The sequence below is a fragment of the Eleutherodactylus coqui genome, chromosome 1 (assembly GCF_035609145.1).
Source record: "Eleutherodactylus coqui strain aEleCoq1 chromosome 1, aEleCoq1.hap1, whole genome shotgun sequence".
Taxonomy (NCBI): Eukaryota; Metazoa; Chordata; class Amphibia; order Anura; family Eleutherodactylidae; genus Eleutherodactylus; species Eleutherodactylus coqui.
In genome coordinates, this window is record NC_089837.1 from 148,475,735 (window position 1) to 148,496,647 (window position 20,913).

The 20,913-nt window shown below is 40.4% G+C and overlaps 1 protein-coding gene across 1 annotated transcript in view; it reads right to left on the minus strand.

Annotated features, from left to right (window-relative positions):
- Positions 1-20,913, minus strand: part of MCF2L2 (MCF.2 cell line derived transforming sequence-like 2) — a 275,394-nt gene that overhangs the window by 12,068 nt on the left and 242,413 nt on the right. The window contains exons 28-32 of the mRNA XM_066605412.1: positions 16,533-16,628; positions 12,365-12,457; positions 8,115-8,186; positions 3,722-3,834; positions 1,649-1,761 (exon numbers count right to left, since the gene is read on the minus strand). Coding sequence (XP_066461509.1) covers positions 1,649-1,761; positions 3,722-3,834; positions 8,115-8,186; positions 12,365-12,457; positions 16,533-16,628 — 487 coding nt within the window. The remainder of the gene's footprint in view (positions 1-1,648; positions 1,762-3,721; positions 3,835-8,114; positions 8,187-12,364; positions 12,458-16,532; positions 16,629-20,913) is intronic.

Sequence of the window (20,913 nt, forward strand, 5' to 3'; positions counted from 1 at the left end):
AAAAAAATTACAAAATATATACTTGCCTCTCCGCCGCTGCTGGGGCTCAGGTACGTCTAGCTGTTTGGGTCCCGGCACTGTAATGAAGTTCTTTCAGCAGGCGGGGATTTAAAATCCCCGCCTGCTGAAAGGGCTGCGTCTGATTGGCTGAGTGCTCAGCCAATCACAGGCAGCGCTCGGCCATTCATTGAATTCATATTCACTGAATGCCATATTTTTGGGGGCTTGTAGCATGTTGTTACATTTTGTCAGTATGTATGCTTTTACAGCTTTAATCCTATCACTTTTTTTAATATTAACCTGTCAAAAACTAGTAGGAACTGAAGGTTGCCTATTGGCTCTCTCGGATTAAGTTGAGCTGGATTAAGTACTTGTTTTAATTCAGTAAAAGAAAATTATCCAAAAAGGATCATCGGTGCAAAGAAAAAATATTGTTAGCTCACTAGGTTTGCGCTACCATCATACTTGCATAACTAATGGATCCAATTTAAACAGATCAGTTATGAAAGCATAAGCAGCAATTACAGCTGTTTCAATCCATTTCCTCACTGGCACTTATCAACAGAAAAATCCCATTGAAACCAATACTTTTGTCCATTAATGGGAGGATGGAAATGGTTCATTAACAAATGTACTTACCCTGTTACCTGAGGGTAACCAAAGGGAGTCAAACCAAAAGTTACCATATGCATCTAGTGTAAAAGTCTTTTAAGTTGCCGGTTGTTCCCATATACGGTAAATATAAATTTGTTGCATGAATGTGTTGCTAGTTAGCTAGTTCTTCGTAGCTAAAAACTTTGCATCATTAGCAATCTAGCTTTAAATAGAGGGACTTGGGGGCTACTAGGTGTATGAGATCACAATCCTAACAGCAATAGAAGCTAAGAGATTATTTAATATACTGTATGTGCCTTCAGAGAGGAGATTTCAGAGTGAAACCTTGTGGGACAGAGGGAAATCTATGGACGAGTTTTTAAGGCCAGGGCTCCACCGCAACACATTGCATGCATTGATTCTATATTCTCATTTGCCCAAGGAAAGACTAGAAGCAATGGGATGAAACTGAAGAGAAGGAGACACAAATTAGATATTAGAAAAAACTTTCTGACAGTGAGGGTGATCAATGAGTGGAACAGGTTACCACAGGAGGTGGTGAGTTCTCCTTCAATGGAAGTCTTCAAACAAAGCCTGGACAGACATCTGTCTGGGATGATTTAGTGATCCTGCACTGAGCAGGGGGTTGGACCCGATGACCCTGGACTCCTGGAGGTCCCTTCCAACTCTACCATTCTATGTGACAGTAAGGTAACCGCACTTTCTGTAGGTTAAAGTGTTTTGGAGTGCTCCCTTCGGCTGAAATATAATGCAGGTGCAGAAGGCACTACCTCCCTGTCATTCTGTGGCCTCTCATTCTCTCACAATGAAAGCAGCAACTTCCTGATAAAGAATCCAGTAAGTATGACTCTGAAACTGAAAGATTTTACGGGAAGAAAAATAGATTGGGTATCATTATAATTGAGTATCAGTATATAATATTCAACTGGAAGAAGAAAGGTGAGAATAAGTGTAGAATTACATTGTTTAACGTACAGTACTCATTACTGGAAGGAGGACGTGATTTCCCACTATTAGGCCTTGTTATGCTTACCATTGTCCATTCTCTCCGTACTGCTGAAACTGTACTACATCTCCTGGTTGGAGACAGAAGGCTGTTGGTGAACATGTTTCAAAACTACTATCAACGCAGAAAAGGCTGGAAACCTGCAAAACGTAGAAAGAGAAAGGGAAAAAAAACTAATATATATGTAGCTAAAGTACAATAACAATAGTTGCAGAATATACTACATAAGGAAATGCAGTTGTATTTAACACTTAAGAGTGAACACCCACTTGCGTTTTTTAATGCTGTGGCATCACTGCATTTTTTAACGCAGTTGTCAATGGGACTTTCTAATGTTAAAAACGCATCACAAGTTGGTGCTTTGCAATTTTTGTGCGATGTGTTTTTAACATGAGAAAGTCCCATTGACAATCGTGTGAAAAAAAGCAGCGATATCGCAGCGTTAAAAAAAACGCAAGTGGGTGTTCACCCTAAGGGTGCATTCAGACGACCGTATATCGGCCGGGTATTCATGCCGGCTAATATATGCCGTCTCTCTCTGCAGGGGGAGAAGGCTGGAAGAGCCAGGAGCAGTGCACTGAGCTCCTGCCCCCTCCCTGCCTCCTCTCCACCCCCTGCACTATTTTCAATGAAGAGAGGCGGGGCAGGGGCGGAGCTAATTCCGGGAACTTCACCCCATCCCGCCTCCTCTCATTGCAAATAGTGCAGAGGGGCGGAGAGGGGATGGAGAGGAGGCAGAGAGGGGGCGGGAGCTCAGAGCATAGCTCCCGCCTCTTCCAGCCTCCTCCCCCTGCAGAGAGAGACGCCGTATATCGGCCGGCGTGAGTACCTGGCCGATTTATGATTGTCTGAATAAGCCCTAAGATAGAATCTAATGGTGTCAATTTAGCACATATATCAAAATGTATATAGATTTTTTTAGATTGGAGGTTATATTCTGTCATCAGGATGTTTTAGGCAATTTCCCAGGCTCCATGTTTCCAAGTAGGCCTCTGAGGACAAGAACCCCTGGAGCAAACTACAACTACCTAGGATTATTTATCAGTTTGTAAAAGTATTATTTTGCAATTAAATTAGGGTATTATGTGGGAATTGCAGTGCAATGGTATTATATGGGTTGTAGATAGCTATATTAAATTGACACAATGTGGCAGCATGTAAATTTTATGTATGTGAATTTACAAGACAAACTACCTAAAAATGGCAATTGGGAAGGCACTAATTTGTGTAATTTTCCATAAAACCAACCCTCGTTGCCATAAAGCAGTTACACATGTCTATCCACTTGTGTAGGAGAAGATGCAATGCTTCTTTAACAAGACATGAGATGCTTTATAGAAATTAGCAGAATTTAGCATTATTTACATGGATATCATTGTGCCTATTGAGGAGATATACTAGAGGTGCTCCTTAAGCTTACATGGGCCTCTATTTCACATATTAAATACATACTAACAGCTTAATTGGCTACCTATGAAATATATATATATATATACTTCCAGGTGAAGCTATTTAACAATAACAAAGTATGGGCCCATTCAGACCTCCTTATTGGCTCAATCCAAGGCGTCTGTGGGGGTTTCCATTTAAAATCCTGAGAACAACCCCTGAACAGGACCTGAATGGACTCTATCTTGCTGAAAAGGCGACCAGGTTTGCATTTGTTCCCGCTATTTTCTGCCAGAAAAAAATAACGTGGTGGACGGTCTTATTCCTTCTGGGACAAAATGCTGGAAACAAATGGAAGCCTGCTGAAATGGAGAGCTATTGGTCCCTGTGGCAGCACTTTTCATTAATGGCCAAGATAGTTTCCATTCAGGTCCCATTCAAAGGTGCTATTTTTGCGATTTTAAATGTAAACCTCAATGAGACCCCCGGTCAGAGGCCATAACAAGGTGTGAACAGGCCTTATGACTGTCCATCTACAAAAATTCAATAGAGCTTTTCATCATTATTAATCTAGTACAGATGAACCTTATTCTACACGAGTCTTCGGTGAAGTCACAGTCCAAAAAAGACAAGAATCCTCTACCATTAGGCAAACACGATCTATCATATAACGCAAAGTGAAAATCCCTTAGTAGAGTATAAATATATTACTGTGGTTGTAGTGGTTTCTTCATCCATATCAGAATTTGAAAGTTCATCATTGCTAGAAGGAATAGCAGAAAAATCTTCAAATGTTTCTAGAGAATTAAGATGCTTTGGCCAGTCTATAGGAAAAGAAAAAACAAATGATATGGTTGATATCCTAATGCTAAAGAGGTTTTTCCCAGTCCTGTAAGTTATAGCTATGAACAGCTAGAATATGCTGTAATTTACTGATTGGTAGGAGGCATTGCTTAGTTCAGTGTTGCTTCCTGTTATGTGTAGTAATTACAATGCTGTTATTTACTGATTGGTAGCGGGCATTGCTTTGGCATTGCTTAGTTCAGTGCTGCTTCCTGTTATGTGTAGTAATTACAATGCTGTAATTTACTGATTGGTAAGGGGCATTGCTTAGTTCAGTGCTGCTTCCTGTTATGTGTAGTAATTACAATGCTGTAATTTACTGATTGGTAGGGGGCATTGCTTTGGCATTGCTTAGTTCAGTGCTGCTTCCTGTTATCCGTAGTAATTACAATGCTGTAATTTACTGATTGGTAGGGGGCATTGCTTAGTTCAGTGCTGCTTCCTGTTATGTGTAGTAACTACAATGCTGTAATTTACTGATTGGTAAGGGGCATTGCTTTGGCATTACTTCATACAGTGCTGCTTCCTATTATGTGTAGTGCAAAGAACTGAATCACAGTAAATAATTCTATAGGTTAGTATTTGCACTGCACTGGGGCCAAAAAATGAAAAGTGACCACTAGTAACTAGTGATGAAGTCCCATTAAGTCAGTGTTTAGTGGAGGTCTCAGCATTTGGGCCCCACAGTTCAGCAAGTCATTGTATATTTTTGCAATATGCCATAACTTAATATTGTAGTAACACAGCTTTAAGACTGACAGTCCCAATAGTACTGCTAGGAAATATTTGCTAAGTATGTAAGGCTTTGTTCTCTAAGGATTTGTTTGTTTAGCAAATATCACATAGCCGTTTCAGATATAATGTCTTACTAAGCTGCAAAGTCAAGAGGGCATTTTCAGTATTGGCATGAAAGTACTGTACGTTTCAGAAACACAATGAATGATCCCAGTTACAGAAAAAAAGTCAACAAGTCCACAATGGTTCATATGGCACCACGGCCACATTGTTTTAAGGATAAGCTCCATCATCATACAATGTTACACTAATAAACAATGGCAATTATTTTAGAAATTGGAAATTGCAGATTTTAAAACTCTACATGTCGTGTTTTCCGGTCCGGTCACATGCCTGTGATTCAGTGGGAAATTATTTGTCATGGAAATAACATCGACTTGTTAATACAACGTACAAGGTTTACTGTAGTGGAGGACAGAAGGAGCTTCAATACTATGCAAGATGTAAGAAATATATATAAAATTTAGGTAATGGGTGATTTCTCATTTTTGATTGGACCTTTGTGATGCGAGCCCAGGTCTTAGTCTTTTCAGAATACTGTATAACTCTTAACAATCAGGGCGCTGATTTCTCTCTGCATCCTAACAAATATATTTTTTACTATTGTAGTACAACGGGCATAACTATAGGTGGTGCAAATGTACCTGGGCCCTCTTGCTTTGAAGAAACAGCCTAGGTATTCTTTAACCCTACAACTGCTTCACGGGCCAACAACTCTTCTGCCACATAGGACAGCAGTAGCATATATAAAACTGATACTTGGGGGAATCAGTATAGTATTCACATTGGAGCACCAAATAAGCTTATGTAAAACAGACACAAAAACAACAACATTCAAGTATACAAAAGGCATGCAACAGATAGTAACAAAAAATTATATATTAATGGAGTTTTCTGTGACTTTGGGTATTTTTTTTTGTTGATGACCTATCCCAAGGAGGATCAATGGGGGTCTGCCACTTACTTGATAAAGGAGAGAGCCTTTGCTGAAACCAGTATATGCCTTTTGCATTGCTAATAAAATACGCTTAACTTCACACTGTATGAATGAGAAGCTGGTTGGCGACAGCTCTCTTGTTGGACCTTAAAACTGGGGGTGGGAGGTTTATGGAAGTCCCTGAATTCCCCCACCGCAGTAAAGGCCTATTTACACCAGCAGATGATTGCTCAAAGATCACTCAAACGACAGTCAGCAGACGGCCGTACCTGAAGACGGACGTTTCTCTGCAGCGCCGGGAGGAAGAACATGTGACCGGCTTCAGCGCTGGAGAGAGATGGCCGTCTTCTAACTGTCTTCTAACTGTCAGTCACACGGGCGCATCGGCGCCGGTGTACGGGTGCCGATGCGCCCGTGTGACTGAGCCCTTAAGCTGCTACTCAGCTATTTAATAGCAATTAAGTGTGCAAATGAAGCCTTAGCTGAATGCAGTTAATAGCCTTGAGGGCTCTTAACTGCATTCAGATCCTTTGTTCTCCATGGGGAAACAATGCTTTCAGCACCCCCCGTGGAGAACTGCTGATAAGGCTGTAGGAAGATTTTTAAGGCCCATTTAGACTAAATGATTATTGCTCGAAAGCTGTCTTTTGAGCGATTATCATTGTGTGTAACTGCACTTACATTGTGTAGTTTTCGTTATCCAGCCGCTCATTGTCGTCTTTCAGCGTGCTGAAAGAACGATGAGCCTTATCAGGGATTCCCAGCGGGATACAGCTGATACTATTGTTTCAGCTGTATCCCGTCCCTGATGACAGACAGGGTATGAAGAACAGAGCGGTGCAGCTCTGTTCTTCATACCCGGCACGGAGCGCTTGGCTGTATAACAGCCAAGCGCTCCATGCAGAAAATAGCTGTATGCAGAAGGCAAGTGGGGACACCCCGCTTGCCTTCTGCATCCTCCATTCTGAGAACTCGGCTGTAAAACACCCGGGCGCTCGGAGCGGGGAATAGCTGGATGCAGAAGACAAGTGGGGACACCGCTTGAGCAGTTCATCCTCATGTTGAGCAATCATCTTGCGCTGTAAATGACACAATGATTATCACTCAAAAATCGCTTGAGCGACATCTTTTGAGCGATTAATCGTTGTGTCTAAATGGGCCTTTAGTTTGGATGAATTTAACGTTTAGCTAGCAGCGCACATTTAGACGCAATGATTATCGCTAAAACACCTTTTAGCGATTTTTTCTAGCGATCATCGGCTCGTGTAAATGGGCCTTAAGTGCCTCTTTAATATTTGAGCATATATTGCTTTTGGACCCACACTTGGAGTCCTGAACTTATATGATTTATTTCTTTTTGCCAATTTGTTAAAGAAGATTACTCAATACACTGTATTTACTCACCAAGGGATTCATATTACAGACCACAGTAAAAAAGTGTAAATCTGGCCACAGACGTAAAGATTTGACTGAAAGAAGCACTTTATTTGAAAAAAAAATTGAATACCAGTAAGGAAGTGGACATACACAAATCATATACGTAAATTAAGGAACCAGTGAGCAGGAACGAGAGCGTTTTCAATAAAAGTGCTTCCGCCTGATGCCTCTTGAGAAAGACCCCTGCGTGGGCTGAAACGTTGTCTGTGTGCTATGGAGTAAATAAAGAGGCATCAGGCGGATGCACTTTTATTGAAAACGCTCTCGTTGCTGCTCACTAGTTCCTTAATTTGCGTACACGGACTAACTGGAATCATTGGAGTCTGGTTCCTTTTTTTTGGTGAAGCTCTGCAACACACTGTGACTTCCCACTGAAGTGGTAAAGCGTGGTAGTGCTGCTGTGACTTCTCTTTATGCATATACACAAATCATATGCCCCACAACAAGAACATAGCCACACATGTATTTTTAAGCATTGTTATTTACTTCTCCTTTCAGTTGTTAACTAAATTCAACAAATGGTTGCCAAACTATCATTCATCCGACAGCTGTTTCCACTGGCTTGCTCATATATAAACGTTCGGCCCAGCTGAAGGTTCGTGTATTTACAGAGTTAAGCTCTAGCAGCTTACCTCTCAGAGATCACCTGTCAGAAGAGAGTTGATCCGCCTCCATACACACTAGAAAGTCGTGTGGCCACATCGGTGTGTTTGGGCAACTAAATTCTAATGTGCATGGGGGCCATGAGCCACCCCCTTCAAGCAATGCTGGTTGTGGAGTTTTCACTAGAGAGCTAAACAACCATATGCATTGAGTTTCCTTTAAAGAGAGTGTAGCCCCCTGCCTGGGATCATTTCAGAACCTAATCAATAACAATCAATCACCGCACTACTTTCTTTTCTCAACGTGCCAAACATAAGAAATTACAAGCGAAATCTTGATATGGGCAACATAGTAATAAATAATTGTTTACTGTCTTTTTATGGTCACAGTATGATGTATTGTGCAAAAAAAGAGAAAAACAAGCAAACATACCACATACTCTGTACAAGACAGAAAACATGAAACCACACATGCATGCAGCACATATACCTTCAAGACCCAGTGGTGTTGGGTCACTCTTAATTTCATGTCTTTTAGCCTTAACATCTGGACCAAGTGGACCTATTAAGTTTACAAATGTGGAAATTGTAGAATATAGTTGAGTGCAACTTTTGTGTAAATAACATGGGTTAAAATGAAAGCAAAATACCAATCAGTCGTACTGTAAGCATTGCTGCATTTCTTTTTAATCTTTCATCTCGTACAGAAATACATCATACATTGCTAGCATTGAAGTTGGATAACTTTTACATGACTTAATCAGTCAGTCCCTCTAACATGTTTTCTTTAGTAAATATTCCCCATGACAATTCTGGAGTATGGTATCATAGTATGTAAGGCCGAAAAAAAACACATGTCCATCTGGTTCAGCCTATTACCCCCCAATGTTGATCCAGAGGAAGGCAAAAAAAAAAGCATTTAAGGGAAAAAATTGCTTCCTGTCTCCAATTTGGTGAATAATCCTTGGGTGATCACGCCCCTTCTGAAGTAATCAGTGACTATAACATGTAATATTGTAATGCTCAAGAAAGACGTCCAGACCCCTCTTACACTCTTTTACTGAATTCCCCATCACCATGTCCTTAGGCAGAGAGTTCCACAGTCTCAGTGACCTTTATAGTATAGAACCCCCTTCTGTGTCGGTGTAGAAATCTTTTTTTCTTTACACACAGAGGATGCCCTCTTGTTACAGTCACAGTCCTGGGTATAAATACATTATGGGAGAGATCTCTGTATTGTCCCCTGATATATTTATACATAGTTGTTAGTTTAGAAAAAAGACGTCTGTGGAGCGACCTAAGTGATCCCAACTTTGATAACCTCTCTGGGTATTGTATCCACCCATTCCATTTATTACTTTATTTGCCCACCTTTGTACCAGCCTAAGCTCCAAATATTCCATGTATGGTCTGACCAGTGACTTGTAAAGAGGAAGAACAATAGTCTCGTCATGTGCCCCTAGACCTCTTTTGATGCACCCCAATATCCTATTTGCCTTGGCAGCAGCTGCCTGACACTGGTTGCTACAGTTAAACTTACAGTTAACTAAAATCCCCAAGTCCTTTTCCCTGTCTGTTTGCCCACTGATTTCCCATTTAGCGTGTGATGATGACATGCATTTCCTCTGCTCAAGTGCATAACTTTACATTTATCAGTAAATGCATTTTGGCATTCCTGTGTTATTTCTTCCTTAGATGATTAAATTGACAACTGGGTGTTACCATTATTCTTGTCAATAAGACATGTCCCTATATAATCTCAAACTAATTTGGGCAATGTCAGAGTGTGTAGGGGGACATCCCAATGACAAGGGGAATGGTAAGACTCAGATGTCAATTTATTCATACAATTCCAGGAAAAATTGCAGAGGAACAACACAGAATTTTAAGAAAAGATATTCCAGAATTGGTAACTCATGGAGAGTTTAAGTGTTTACTAAAACAGACATGTCAGGAAAGCCAACAACAATGTGATTAATACTTTGTGTTATAGATTGCAAGGGTGCCTGTAGAAAAGCTAGTTAAGGTTCAATAATTCAGTCTACCAGACACTCAATATAATACTAAATGAAGATATTTAGTAAGATCCCAGGGTTAGCAGCAAAATCATAGAGATAGCAATGGCCAGAAATTTTAGCCCGTATGGACCTTGGTCAGTGGTATCTGAACAATGTAAATGTGTGTTAGCACTGTTGGCCTCATAATAGTCTTAATTTCGATCTTGAATTTAGCTTAATTTTTTTTTTGCATTGTTAGGCCTTAGTCAGACGGGCGTTTTTTCGCGCGATTTGCGGATCGCATGACGGATGCGCATCCGCAAATCGCGTGACCGGTGCCCGAAAATCGCCCGAAAATCTGCTCCTAGCCGCGTTTCATTAGAAACGGGCCGGAGCTGTCCAGCGCATTGCATTCAATGGAGCGGCAATACAACCCGCTCCATTGAAAGCAATGCACTGCGGGCGAGTGTGGGATGAATTGTCGGGAAGGGCTTAAATATATAAGCCCTACCCTGCAATTCATCCAGAAAAGTGTTAAAATAAAGAATATATATATATACTTACCTGCTCCCGGCAGCCGGAGTTCCGTGCGGCCGGCCTGCAGTGGGTGTGAAGGGGGTGTGAGTCAGACCTGCCCCCTGATTGGCTCAGCGCTGAGCCAATCAGGGGACAGGTCTGACTCACACCCCCTTCACACCCACTGCAGTACGGCCGCACGGAACTCCGGCTGCCGGGAGCAGGTGAGTATGTATATTTTTTTATTTTAACACTTTTCTGGATGAATTGCAGGGAAGGGCTTATATATTTAAGCCCTTCCCGACAATTCATCCTGCACTCGCCGGCAGCCCATTGCTTTCAATGGAGGCGGCTGTACTGCCGGCTCCATTGAATTCAATGGGCAAACATCGTTTTTCTCTGCCACAGCTGTTACAGCTGTGGAAGAGAAGAATGATTTGTCTTCTATATGTTCTCAATGGGGTCGGCGCTGCTGCCGCCGGCCCCATTGAGCGCATATACAGAAGAGAACAGGAATCGCAGATCGCAGATAGGTGCGATCTGCGATTTCTGTTCTATAATTTATCGGACGAGCGCATAAAAAGCGCTCATGTGTCCGATACCATTGCAAAGCAATGGTTTTATAAAATCGCCGGACGCATGCGCATCTGCAAATCGCGGCAAAAAACGCCCGTCTGACTAAGGCCTTATTCTTAAATATTGGGTTAGTGTCAATTTCTTGACTTTACTACTAACCCTGTGATCTTACTGATTATCATGACTTACCAATCTGAAGTGCTCAATACATTTTGTGATGTATGCATCATATTACTATATGGAGTGCCATAGACTTCTACTATACTGATGTCAGGAATTCCAACAGGTGAAATTTAACACATACGACCTGGTAATCATTTAGGAATATATGTTTAGCAAATGTATGCTAGCAAAATGTACTTGAATTTATTGATGAGATCATAAATATGATGGTTTGGACTAGGGTTGAAGAGATAAGACAATTTGTGATGATAAGAAGGTCTTTTCACTTCAGAAATCAGCTTGACTCTTTTGCCATATTGAAAATAGTATTCTTAAGATTTTGTTCTACACTGTGCATCTGTGCAGCTACATATCTGGCCTGAAATCTATACAGAAAGCACGGAAAAGTGCAGAAAATAATACAAATAACTAACAATTCTCCTGGATATAAGCCATAAAATGTTGACTCTGAAAGACTATTTTATATATGAGGACTGTTGCTACTCTAAATCAGATATTTGGGTTTTCTACATTTCTCATTTACAGGAATCATTTTCTACAATCTAAAAGGTAATTAACCTATATATTATAGGTATTACAATACAATGCAAATTAGTTTTTCTTTGTCTGATGTTTTGACCAAGACTTGGGAGACGCCTGGCTGAGGATTATGCCCTTCAGTGGCAGGTTTATTATTACCATATCAGCGCAGCAAGCCCGTGGGATTTTCCTGAGGTAATTCAAAGTGGCAAACGTGTACAGTGGCAAAATAACTGTGTGTCCTGGCCAGCATTTCAGCAGTAGAGCTGTCCACGGAAATCTTCCAGGGTTTAACTGCATGGTCAGTGCAGCAAACCCTGGAGATTTTCTGGGCGTGCCACTAAAGGGGTTAATGGACTTTTAAAACATGAAAATATATTAGACTTTTAGAGTGAAAAACTAAATATGTATAGATTTAGGTTTTAATTTTTTTTTATAGAAAAGCTATTACTAACTTTACAAAGTATAAGGTAATATTCACCTAGGTTGTATTCCGTATAAGTAGTATATAAGTATAAGGTAATATTATACTATTGTATATAACTATAAGGTAATATTCACCTAGATTGTATTCTGTACAATACTTTATTCTACTAGGGCTATATCTCTGATTGGCCAAATTATACTGCAGTTTAGTCAATCATAGCGCAGTACTGAGACTCTAGCTCAGAAATGCCAGATGGCAAATGACTCTACGTATTTATACACTACCTTGTTTGTATACTATACACTCTTAAAGGTAGATATTAGTATCCGTGTACATGGAAGGACGTTCCTGTCAATGATTAACTATTGTCCATTCACTGAACTGCAGCTACACAGATTTTACTAATCACTTTTAATACTATGACACATAAAAAACAGGAAGCCATTGTAGGATGTGCATGCACTATACGAAAGAGAAATATATGCAGATATTAGAATGGATGCAGATGTATAAGTTCACTACCTTTTGTGCGAGCAGGAACCTTAATAGCTGTTGAACTGATAGAAGAAGCTAATGAAAAGCGGCGAGTAACTTCTTTCTCCTTAGATTCTGACTCTAATGGACACAGATGTATAGCAAGAATTGTTAAAATAAAGGAAATAACCATGCAGTTAAAAAGATCCAAAAATATTCTAGTAACAAGGGCAGCCATGCAGAATATCTGTTAGCAGTGAGAATGTGAGAGACAATGATGTTACTCAAGGCAACGCCATCCTGGAAAGGGCCGAACAATTTGGTTATTGCTAAACTGTCATGGGACAACAACTTCTAAGTGGAGGTATGAGAGAAGCTTGTCCTTGTAGCTTACAGTAGGTCTGGCAAGTTTATGTCAGAATACTTTATTTCTTTATAACAGCATGGAAATACATAGGATGCTTACTTCACTTATTGTAGAATAAAAATGTTAGCCAAAGACAGCTGTACTTGTGTGAGAAAGTAATTGTTCTCTAAACTTAAAAGCAATGTATCATCGTAAAATGGCCTATTGTTTAAATAGTTTCTCAGATTACCAGACTACATCTCTTTAATAGTGCTCAGTCTATTAAAACTACAAACTGTGCAGTACTTACCCCTCTTCCACCGCCAAGATCCAGCGCTGTGGCCCCAGTGTGGTCATAGTGTCTGTTGTTATAGCTGAGGTTACTAGAAGTCAGGTGACAACTGTAGCCAATCAGAAGCTGCAGTATCACTGCTCATTCTCCTAGCATCGGCACTCACATCCGGGATGCCTTGATGCCAGCAGAACCAAATATCAGGGAACCTCTGATATGAGAAAAAGGCCCATACTTTGCATAAACAGACAACCAAGGGTCCAATGAAAGACCCCAGGGCTGTTTGGCCACATTCCCTATAATTAAGGCATACGTCAGTGTGCCCTGACAGCTGCATTTGTAATATTACTACACAGACTAATATACTGGCATATACAGTAGATACAGTATATGCCAATACATTATAGTTAAAAAATCAAACTGAAAAACTACTCTAAAGGATTAAAAACAAGTAAAAAAGTAATGCAAAAAAAAATATCATTTACAACCTGATGCATGCCGTAGAAATATGTAGACAAGAACTGCTGCAGAATTGCTTTTTCTCTGCATTTTTGCCAAAGTAAAAATGAACATAAATGAAATACTAAATGTGTATGTACAAAAACATGGCACCTACATAAGAGTACAATGCATCCTGCAAACAAAAATAAACCCTCGGCTATGTCAAACACTGAGATAAAAAGTTATGGGTGCTGGAAATAAATTTTATAAAATCTTGTCCTCAAGGGGTAATTCTACTGGTTATTGCTTACAGACTTTTCAATTTTATAGTTGTGACTGTCATATTTCCCTAGTTTAGATTTATTTTCATAATATATCACTTGATGGTCTCTTTATGTCTCAATACATACAGTTAAAATGTTTTATCTTTCTTGCCTACATGCTTGTCCCATTCATGCATTTAGATATGTTATATAGTATCGCCTTTATAGTTGCTTTGTCACCGTTTTTGGTACATCCCTTTGTGGGCAGCAACTTCATTGCTGTTTATTAATACTACCTTTTGTTAGGCCATATATTGGCATTGTCTTTAGCTAGGTTGGCATCATACAAGTTTTACAGTACAAAAAGTAAAGCAATATTGGTGACAGCATTGGTTGCCTAGTTCATACTATATATTACAGCGCTCCAAAAAGATTACATGCAGTCTGCCTACAGCCACTACTAAAGGATGCACAGGAGCTCAATGTACTCTGAAATATTAACACTAGGGGGGTCCATTTTCCTATTCTGTTTAGGGTGCATAAAAACGGCAACCCCTGGCTGAATGAATCCAATTAATAACGAAATGGAAGGGTACTGAATTGAGAGATTGCTTCATATCCAAGAGACACAGGAATGTCTCAAGATAAAAGCCCCACATTCTTCAGACATACACAGAAACAGCCCGACTCCCCTCCTGTGCCTCATTCTACTGGTGGCTGCAAACAGCAACCATATTACCCTGTTTCCCTGAAAATAAGACAGGGTCTTATATTCATTTTTGCTCCAACAGATGTTCTTTTTTTACATGTATAGCTGCCTGGACACTATTTAAATTACCATATATGCTCGAGTATAAGCCTAGTTTTTCAGCACATTTTTTAATGCTGAAAAAGCCCCCCTCGGCTTATACTCGAGTGAGGTAAAAAAAAAAAACCCACAATACTCACCTGCCAGCCTGCGTCTGTGTCCCCGATGCAATGGTCTCCCCCGGCAGTACGGCAAGCTGCTTGAGAATTCTCCCTGCTGTCATCTTCCTGCTCAGCTTTGAATTCTTCCGCCATCAGCGCTGTGTAGGTAAGCGCTGTGATTGGATTGAGCGCCAGCCAATCACAGCCGGCGCTCGATCATTCACAGCCATTCAGTGAATGACCTCACTGAATGGCTGTGATTGGTTTATCGAGCGCCGGCTGTGATTGGCTGGTGCTCGATCCAATCACAGCGCTTACTTACACAGTGCTGACAGCGGGGAAATTGAAAACAGAGCAGAGAGATGAGAGCGGGGAGAAGTCTGAAGCAGCTTGCCACACCGCCGGGGAGACCATCGCGCCGGGGACACAGACGCCGGCTGGCAGGTGAGTATTGCGGGGTTTTTTTTACCTAGTATATACTCGAGTCTAGCTAGGCTTATACCCAAGTCAATAGGTTTTACCAGTTTTTTGTGCTAAAACATATTGACTCGGCTTATACTCGGGTCGGCTAATACTCGAGTATATACGGTAACTTTTTTTATTAACTGTAATTAGGGCTTATGTTTATAGTACAGCTGATATTTCACGCAACCACCAAAAACCTGAAAAAATCATACTGCATCCTAAAAAATCCTGAAAAATCATGCTAGGGCTTATTTTTGGGGTAGATCTTAATTTCAGGGAAACATGGTACCTTTTAAAACTGTGTCTATGTAGAGCATTTGGTGGTCTGAATCCAAAAATAGCAAAGCTCAGCACATAATTGTAGAGCTAAAAACAATATAAAAAGTGTTGATTAAAGTTAATGGTTATTTGTGTTAACATACTGATCTTATAACCACGTGCAAAAAGATTAAAAGGGCAGCACATTGTACATGGATAAGATCAAGTATTTACGATATTTTTTCTGTCAACTACCGTCACATTTTAATATGAAAACTATATTCAAATAGTTTGGGGCACTTCTAACAGGACTGGAGTAATGCTAAACTTTTCCAAAAACATCAATAGATTTTCCCTTTTAATATTTAGACAGACAGAAGAAGCTAAATCAGGAGGACAGTATTTATGGATATAGATATATCTGTTGTAGAGATGAGCGAACGTGCTCGTTTAGAGCAATTACTCGATTGAGCATCGCTTTTTTCGAGTAACTGCCTAATCGGGCGGTGCGGGGGAGTGGGGGGGGGGGGGGAGTGAGAGAGCCCCCCCATCCTGTTCCCCCCTGCTACAACTTGCTCTCCACCCCGGCACCCCCCGAATCTTTTCGCCCAAGTAGGCAGTTACTCGAAAAAAGTGATGCTCAATCGAGTAATTGTCCTAAACGAGCATGCTCGCTCATCTCTAATCTGTTGTAGTTCTGAAAAACAAACCCAACTGGTAACTATGGTATAATGTCTCTGCTACACTCTACACCACCTTGGGCTCTGTGTACTTTTCTCTACTAATTTTCTAATTTACTAGTGCAATCTAGATAGTTGAGAAACTTCTTGTCTTCAGCTGTGAACATTAACATATCTGGAATGGCTTGTAAGGCTGTTGATTGAAAGGCATTTCCCTAAAGCAAAAGATACATGAAAATACATGTTCTTGAAACATCATTATGTGAAGGCTTTTTTCAGATTCTTTGCAGTTTTTTTAAATTATGTTGTGTCCTGGTCAGGTAACAGAAGCTGGGTGAGGACCACTAAGTACAACCTTTATAGAGCTCATACTTTGTCCTATACAGCTATAGGAACACATTACTGTGGATAAGTGTAGAGTCATAAACACACTTGCAAACATGCATGCAGTATAATGGTTATCAACAATGGTAAGACAAACAGATGAAAAGTGAATGCTGATGGAGCAAGTTCATGAGCTCATGGAGGACAAGACACCACAGAGTGCAAATGCTCAGGTTACCTTTGGGTGGAGCTCTGCGGTTCGAAAGGCCCTGCAATGTGAACCTTTTTCTAGCTAGCGCTGAGCGCTCAAGGTTATGACTGGCAGGATTATCAGCTAGGAAAGAGGGAGAGGGAAAGCAGTAAAGCTGGAGGGGAGTGAGGTTAGTTAGGATAACCAGCAAGCACACAAGGGAAAGGTTGGATGGTGATGGCTGGGCCTCACTTCGTGTAGAAAATTTCCATCAAAAGTTAAGTACCAAAAATGGCTGAACTGTTAGAAACCGTATAATGTACATTAAAAACTGCTGTTATAACGAATCAAATTTAGTAAATTAGTTATTAACTCGATTCAAATCTCATTGAAATACATCAAATGGAATAAACCAATAGAAGCACCTCTGAGTTCTAGACCTTATATAAAAGCATAGGAAAGCACAATAGCATGCCATTGCCTTGTAGTACTGACTTAGTATATCCTTGGGTTTCTTCTAGGTACTCCACACCTCAAAAACTTACTGCTAGGTTAATTGGCTTCCCATGATACTGACTCATGTGTGTGTGTATCTGATATAGGGAAATCAGATAGTGAGTACCCTCTTCGGAGGGGATTTATATATTTGCTTATATATCAGTCTCTGTACTTTGCTGCGGAATATAATAGTGGTGGAATATAATATAAAATAATAAAACATGGGGAAAGTAATAATTATAGCTAGGAGAACAATTTTTCAAATGTCCGTATTAATTTTGAAGGATATATGTTAAACAGGAGGAAAATGTGATAGATCAAAAGCATCATGTTGAATCGCTGCTGTTTATGGATCCCAACAGAGGCATTATAGCGATGATGTGTGAAATGGATGACTGTTTATTAAAAATCACAATGCATTTCAGCCTCAGACTGGAACCTACATCAGTTTTGTATGATATAGAGATTGGTAACAAACATATAGTGTGAGTTGGCAGGAACATAATGAAGAACGGCTAATCTAGTTCAAGCCATAAAATACAGAATTTAAAGAAAGTCTTTCACGCCCATTTTATCCTATAAACCAGTGTTCCCCAACTCCAGTCCTCAGGGACCGCCAACAGGTCATGTTTTCAGGATTTCCTCAGTATTACACAGGTGATGTAATTATTCTCAGTGCCTCAGACATTGCCACAGGTGTTCTTACCATAGGATATCCTGAAAACATGACCTGTTGGTGGTCCCTGAGGACTGGAGTTGGGGACCCCTGCTATAAACCAGTGGTATCTAGAGATGAGCGAGCACGCTCAGATAAGTCAGTTACTTGAGCGAGCTCCACTCTTCTCGAGTAACTGCATTCTTGTCCGAGCGTGCTCGGAGGGGGGGGGGGGGGCAGCGGGGGATAGCGGAGGAGAGAGTGAGAGAGATCTCTCTCTCTCTCCCCCCCCCCCGCTCGCTCATCTCTAGTGGTATCCATAAGTGGCTAATATGTAAACTAGTATCAACGTACTTGTATTTCTCTTTACAGTTCTGCATAACCCCAAAATCAATGTGTGCTCTTGTATAGTAAGGATTAATTGATTATTACAAACAAAGGGCTCTTTCACACGAGCATATATCGGCCGCCATTTTTACGTACAGCTGATATTTGCTTTGATCTGATGCATTGGGTACCAATGCATCAGATCACATAGCTGGCACTAAATAATTCTGTACCCGCCTAGTGATACAATAAGTGATCACATCTATGACTCCAAACTGAAGCTAGAACATGTGATTTCTAATAAAGAATTATCCATTGAACATACTACTACTACGGTATCACTTCCTCTGTTGAGGCACATGAGCAGCACTAATTTAAAGTTGTCTTTGAGGTCTATGGTATTGCCTATGAATGGAAGCTCATGGAGGGTTACTGTGTGGACTATGTAGCTTTAAGCTCACATGCTTCTATTTTCTGCTTTGCGTTGCGCCAAAGTATGTACAACATAATCATGTAGGAACACTTCTGTTGAGTTTAATCTAATTTCAACACTACACCCAAAAAAGTGCACTTCTCTCTTCATCTCCCCCTCTCTTTTCTTTAAACTATAAAAATTGAACTTGCGTTCTCTGTGGGGTTCATAAGCTTTCACAAAATTTTGAAAAGTACAATTAATAGATTTACAGTATGTAAGGGTATCAAATCCCTGATATTCCCTCTCTTCACAAGAGTGAATATATTAAAAATTACCTTTAGCTCCTAACTGAGATTTCTCATACCTCATATTAATTTAGTTCCTTCTTTCTCTAGCTCCCTGATGTCCCTTTTTAATTGGTGCCCCAAATTGAACACAGTAGAATAAATCAGATAGGAATAACTGAAGTTTGCCAAATGCAAAAATAATTTTCACATTGTAGTCATGAATTTATTGCGTGTACTCGACTTTATAAGAATAACATCCCCATAACATTTCAAATTCATTTTTTAATCTGCACTGCAATAAAAAATTCAACTAAAAATTGGTCACTGTTGACCTTTTTTAGCATTGACCCAGACCCAGTAAAAAACGAGATGACAATAGGGCCCTTTACATGGGACAATTATTGGTTGGATGATCATTTGTATGAACAATGGTTCCCATAATTGCCCAATCTATATATGACAAGCGATGAAATCGCAGTAGATAATCCGTTTTTCTGTAGTTGACAACATCTTTTAGGTAGACCTAAAAATTATTTATAGTCATCAGCATATCCCCTCAAGTAAACAGGGAATGTGCCGCCAACAAAAATGTAAACAAATGGGACTTACGAACAATCTTAAATTGTGACTGATCATTCATACAGCCATTTGATTTTTCAACATAATCCTGGTAGGAAAGATTCTTAACCCCTTTATGACCTATGATTTACCTGTACTTTGTACATTGCACAATGGGGGCTTGGGTAGGCATGGGAGTGGAGTCGGCTCCATACCTGGTTGCTGTCAACTATTTTTGTATAGCTGACAGCCAACTGCAAGGACGATGATTGGAGGTAGCTATGATTGCTGCTGTTTAGTTGCTTAGACGTCATGGTCTATTTGACTGCAGTATAGGAAGCTGGCTGAAGTAAAGGCTTCCTCCTGGCCTCTATCAGTCTCTTTGCAATGTGGTCATGGGGTGCCGACGGGCTACCATGGCACCCTGGGGCAAACTGTAGGCTCCTAAGCCTGCCATGCATTTCAGCCTATTAAGCTATACTTGTGGCATGGCTTAATAGGCTGTTAGTAAAAGTACTGGCAATTGCACTTTGCTATGGGTGAGAACTCCAGTTATTTATTATGACCCATGTTTTTACTGTATTAGCCATTGGTACATTTTGTGCTAGTGGCTTTACTGAAATGAATTACTGTAGCACTTACACAACACTTTGTGCTACAAGATGTCCTCTCTATGGGTGTGTACAATAAATAGGAAATTAAGGAAATGGCTTATATAGTTTGTGGACATATACAGAATTCTTCACTTTACTGGATGTTGTTTTACATGTTGGAACTCTGGACATCTCCACACAGCATGTTATCTACATGTTTCCATTACCAATGACTGCTATTGGATTATACTGACGCCTCATTTTAAATTGATGTTTTTAATTGGGAGGATTAATAAAGTATACTGTTTTCTTAATATATGGTGGCTTATGACTCCAATTTGTTGGTGTTTAAAATACAAACGTATTGCAGTACGTTGTACAAGCGATCAGACAATCACGAGTTCGAGTTCCCTGTATGACAAAAAAAAGGGTCTCAGAGTGAGTATGGCGCCAAAAGGCAATTTTTAAAAAAATAAAAGGTTTATTTTGTAGAAGGAGAAAAGCAGGAAAAAAATTTAATTGGTATTGCCATAAATCACATTGACCTGCATAATAATGTGACCATGCCCTTTTTACTGCACCGGACATGCCATAAAAACAAAACCCCAAAAACAATGGCATAATTATGGTTGTTTTTATTTAAAAAAGATTCTGTGGTCCTGGACAAACAAAGATGGCCACACCAGAATTCCTGATGTACACTGTGCATTAATATGCATCATTAGTAAAGATGAGCAAGCATACTCGCTAAGGCAAACTACTCGAGCGAATAGTGCCTTATTCGAGTACCTGCCCACTCGTCTCTAAAGATTCGGCTGCTGGCGGGGAAGAACGGGGAGGAACGAAGGGGAGATCTCTCTCTCACTCCCCCCCCCCCCCCCGCTCGCAACTCCCAGCTCACCCGCGCCGGCAGCCGAATCTTTAGAGACGAGTGGGCAGGTACTCGAGTAAGGCACTACTCGCTCAAGTAGTTTGCCTTAGTGAGTATGCTCGCTTATCTCTAATCATTAGTCTAAAGGCCCTTTCAGAGGGGACGAATGTCGGGCAAAGATGCTCGACACTCGTCCCTGCACATACTCGCTGTCGTGATACTACA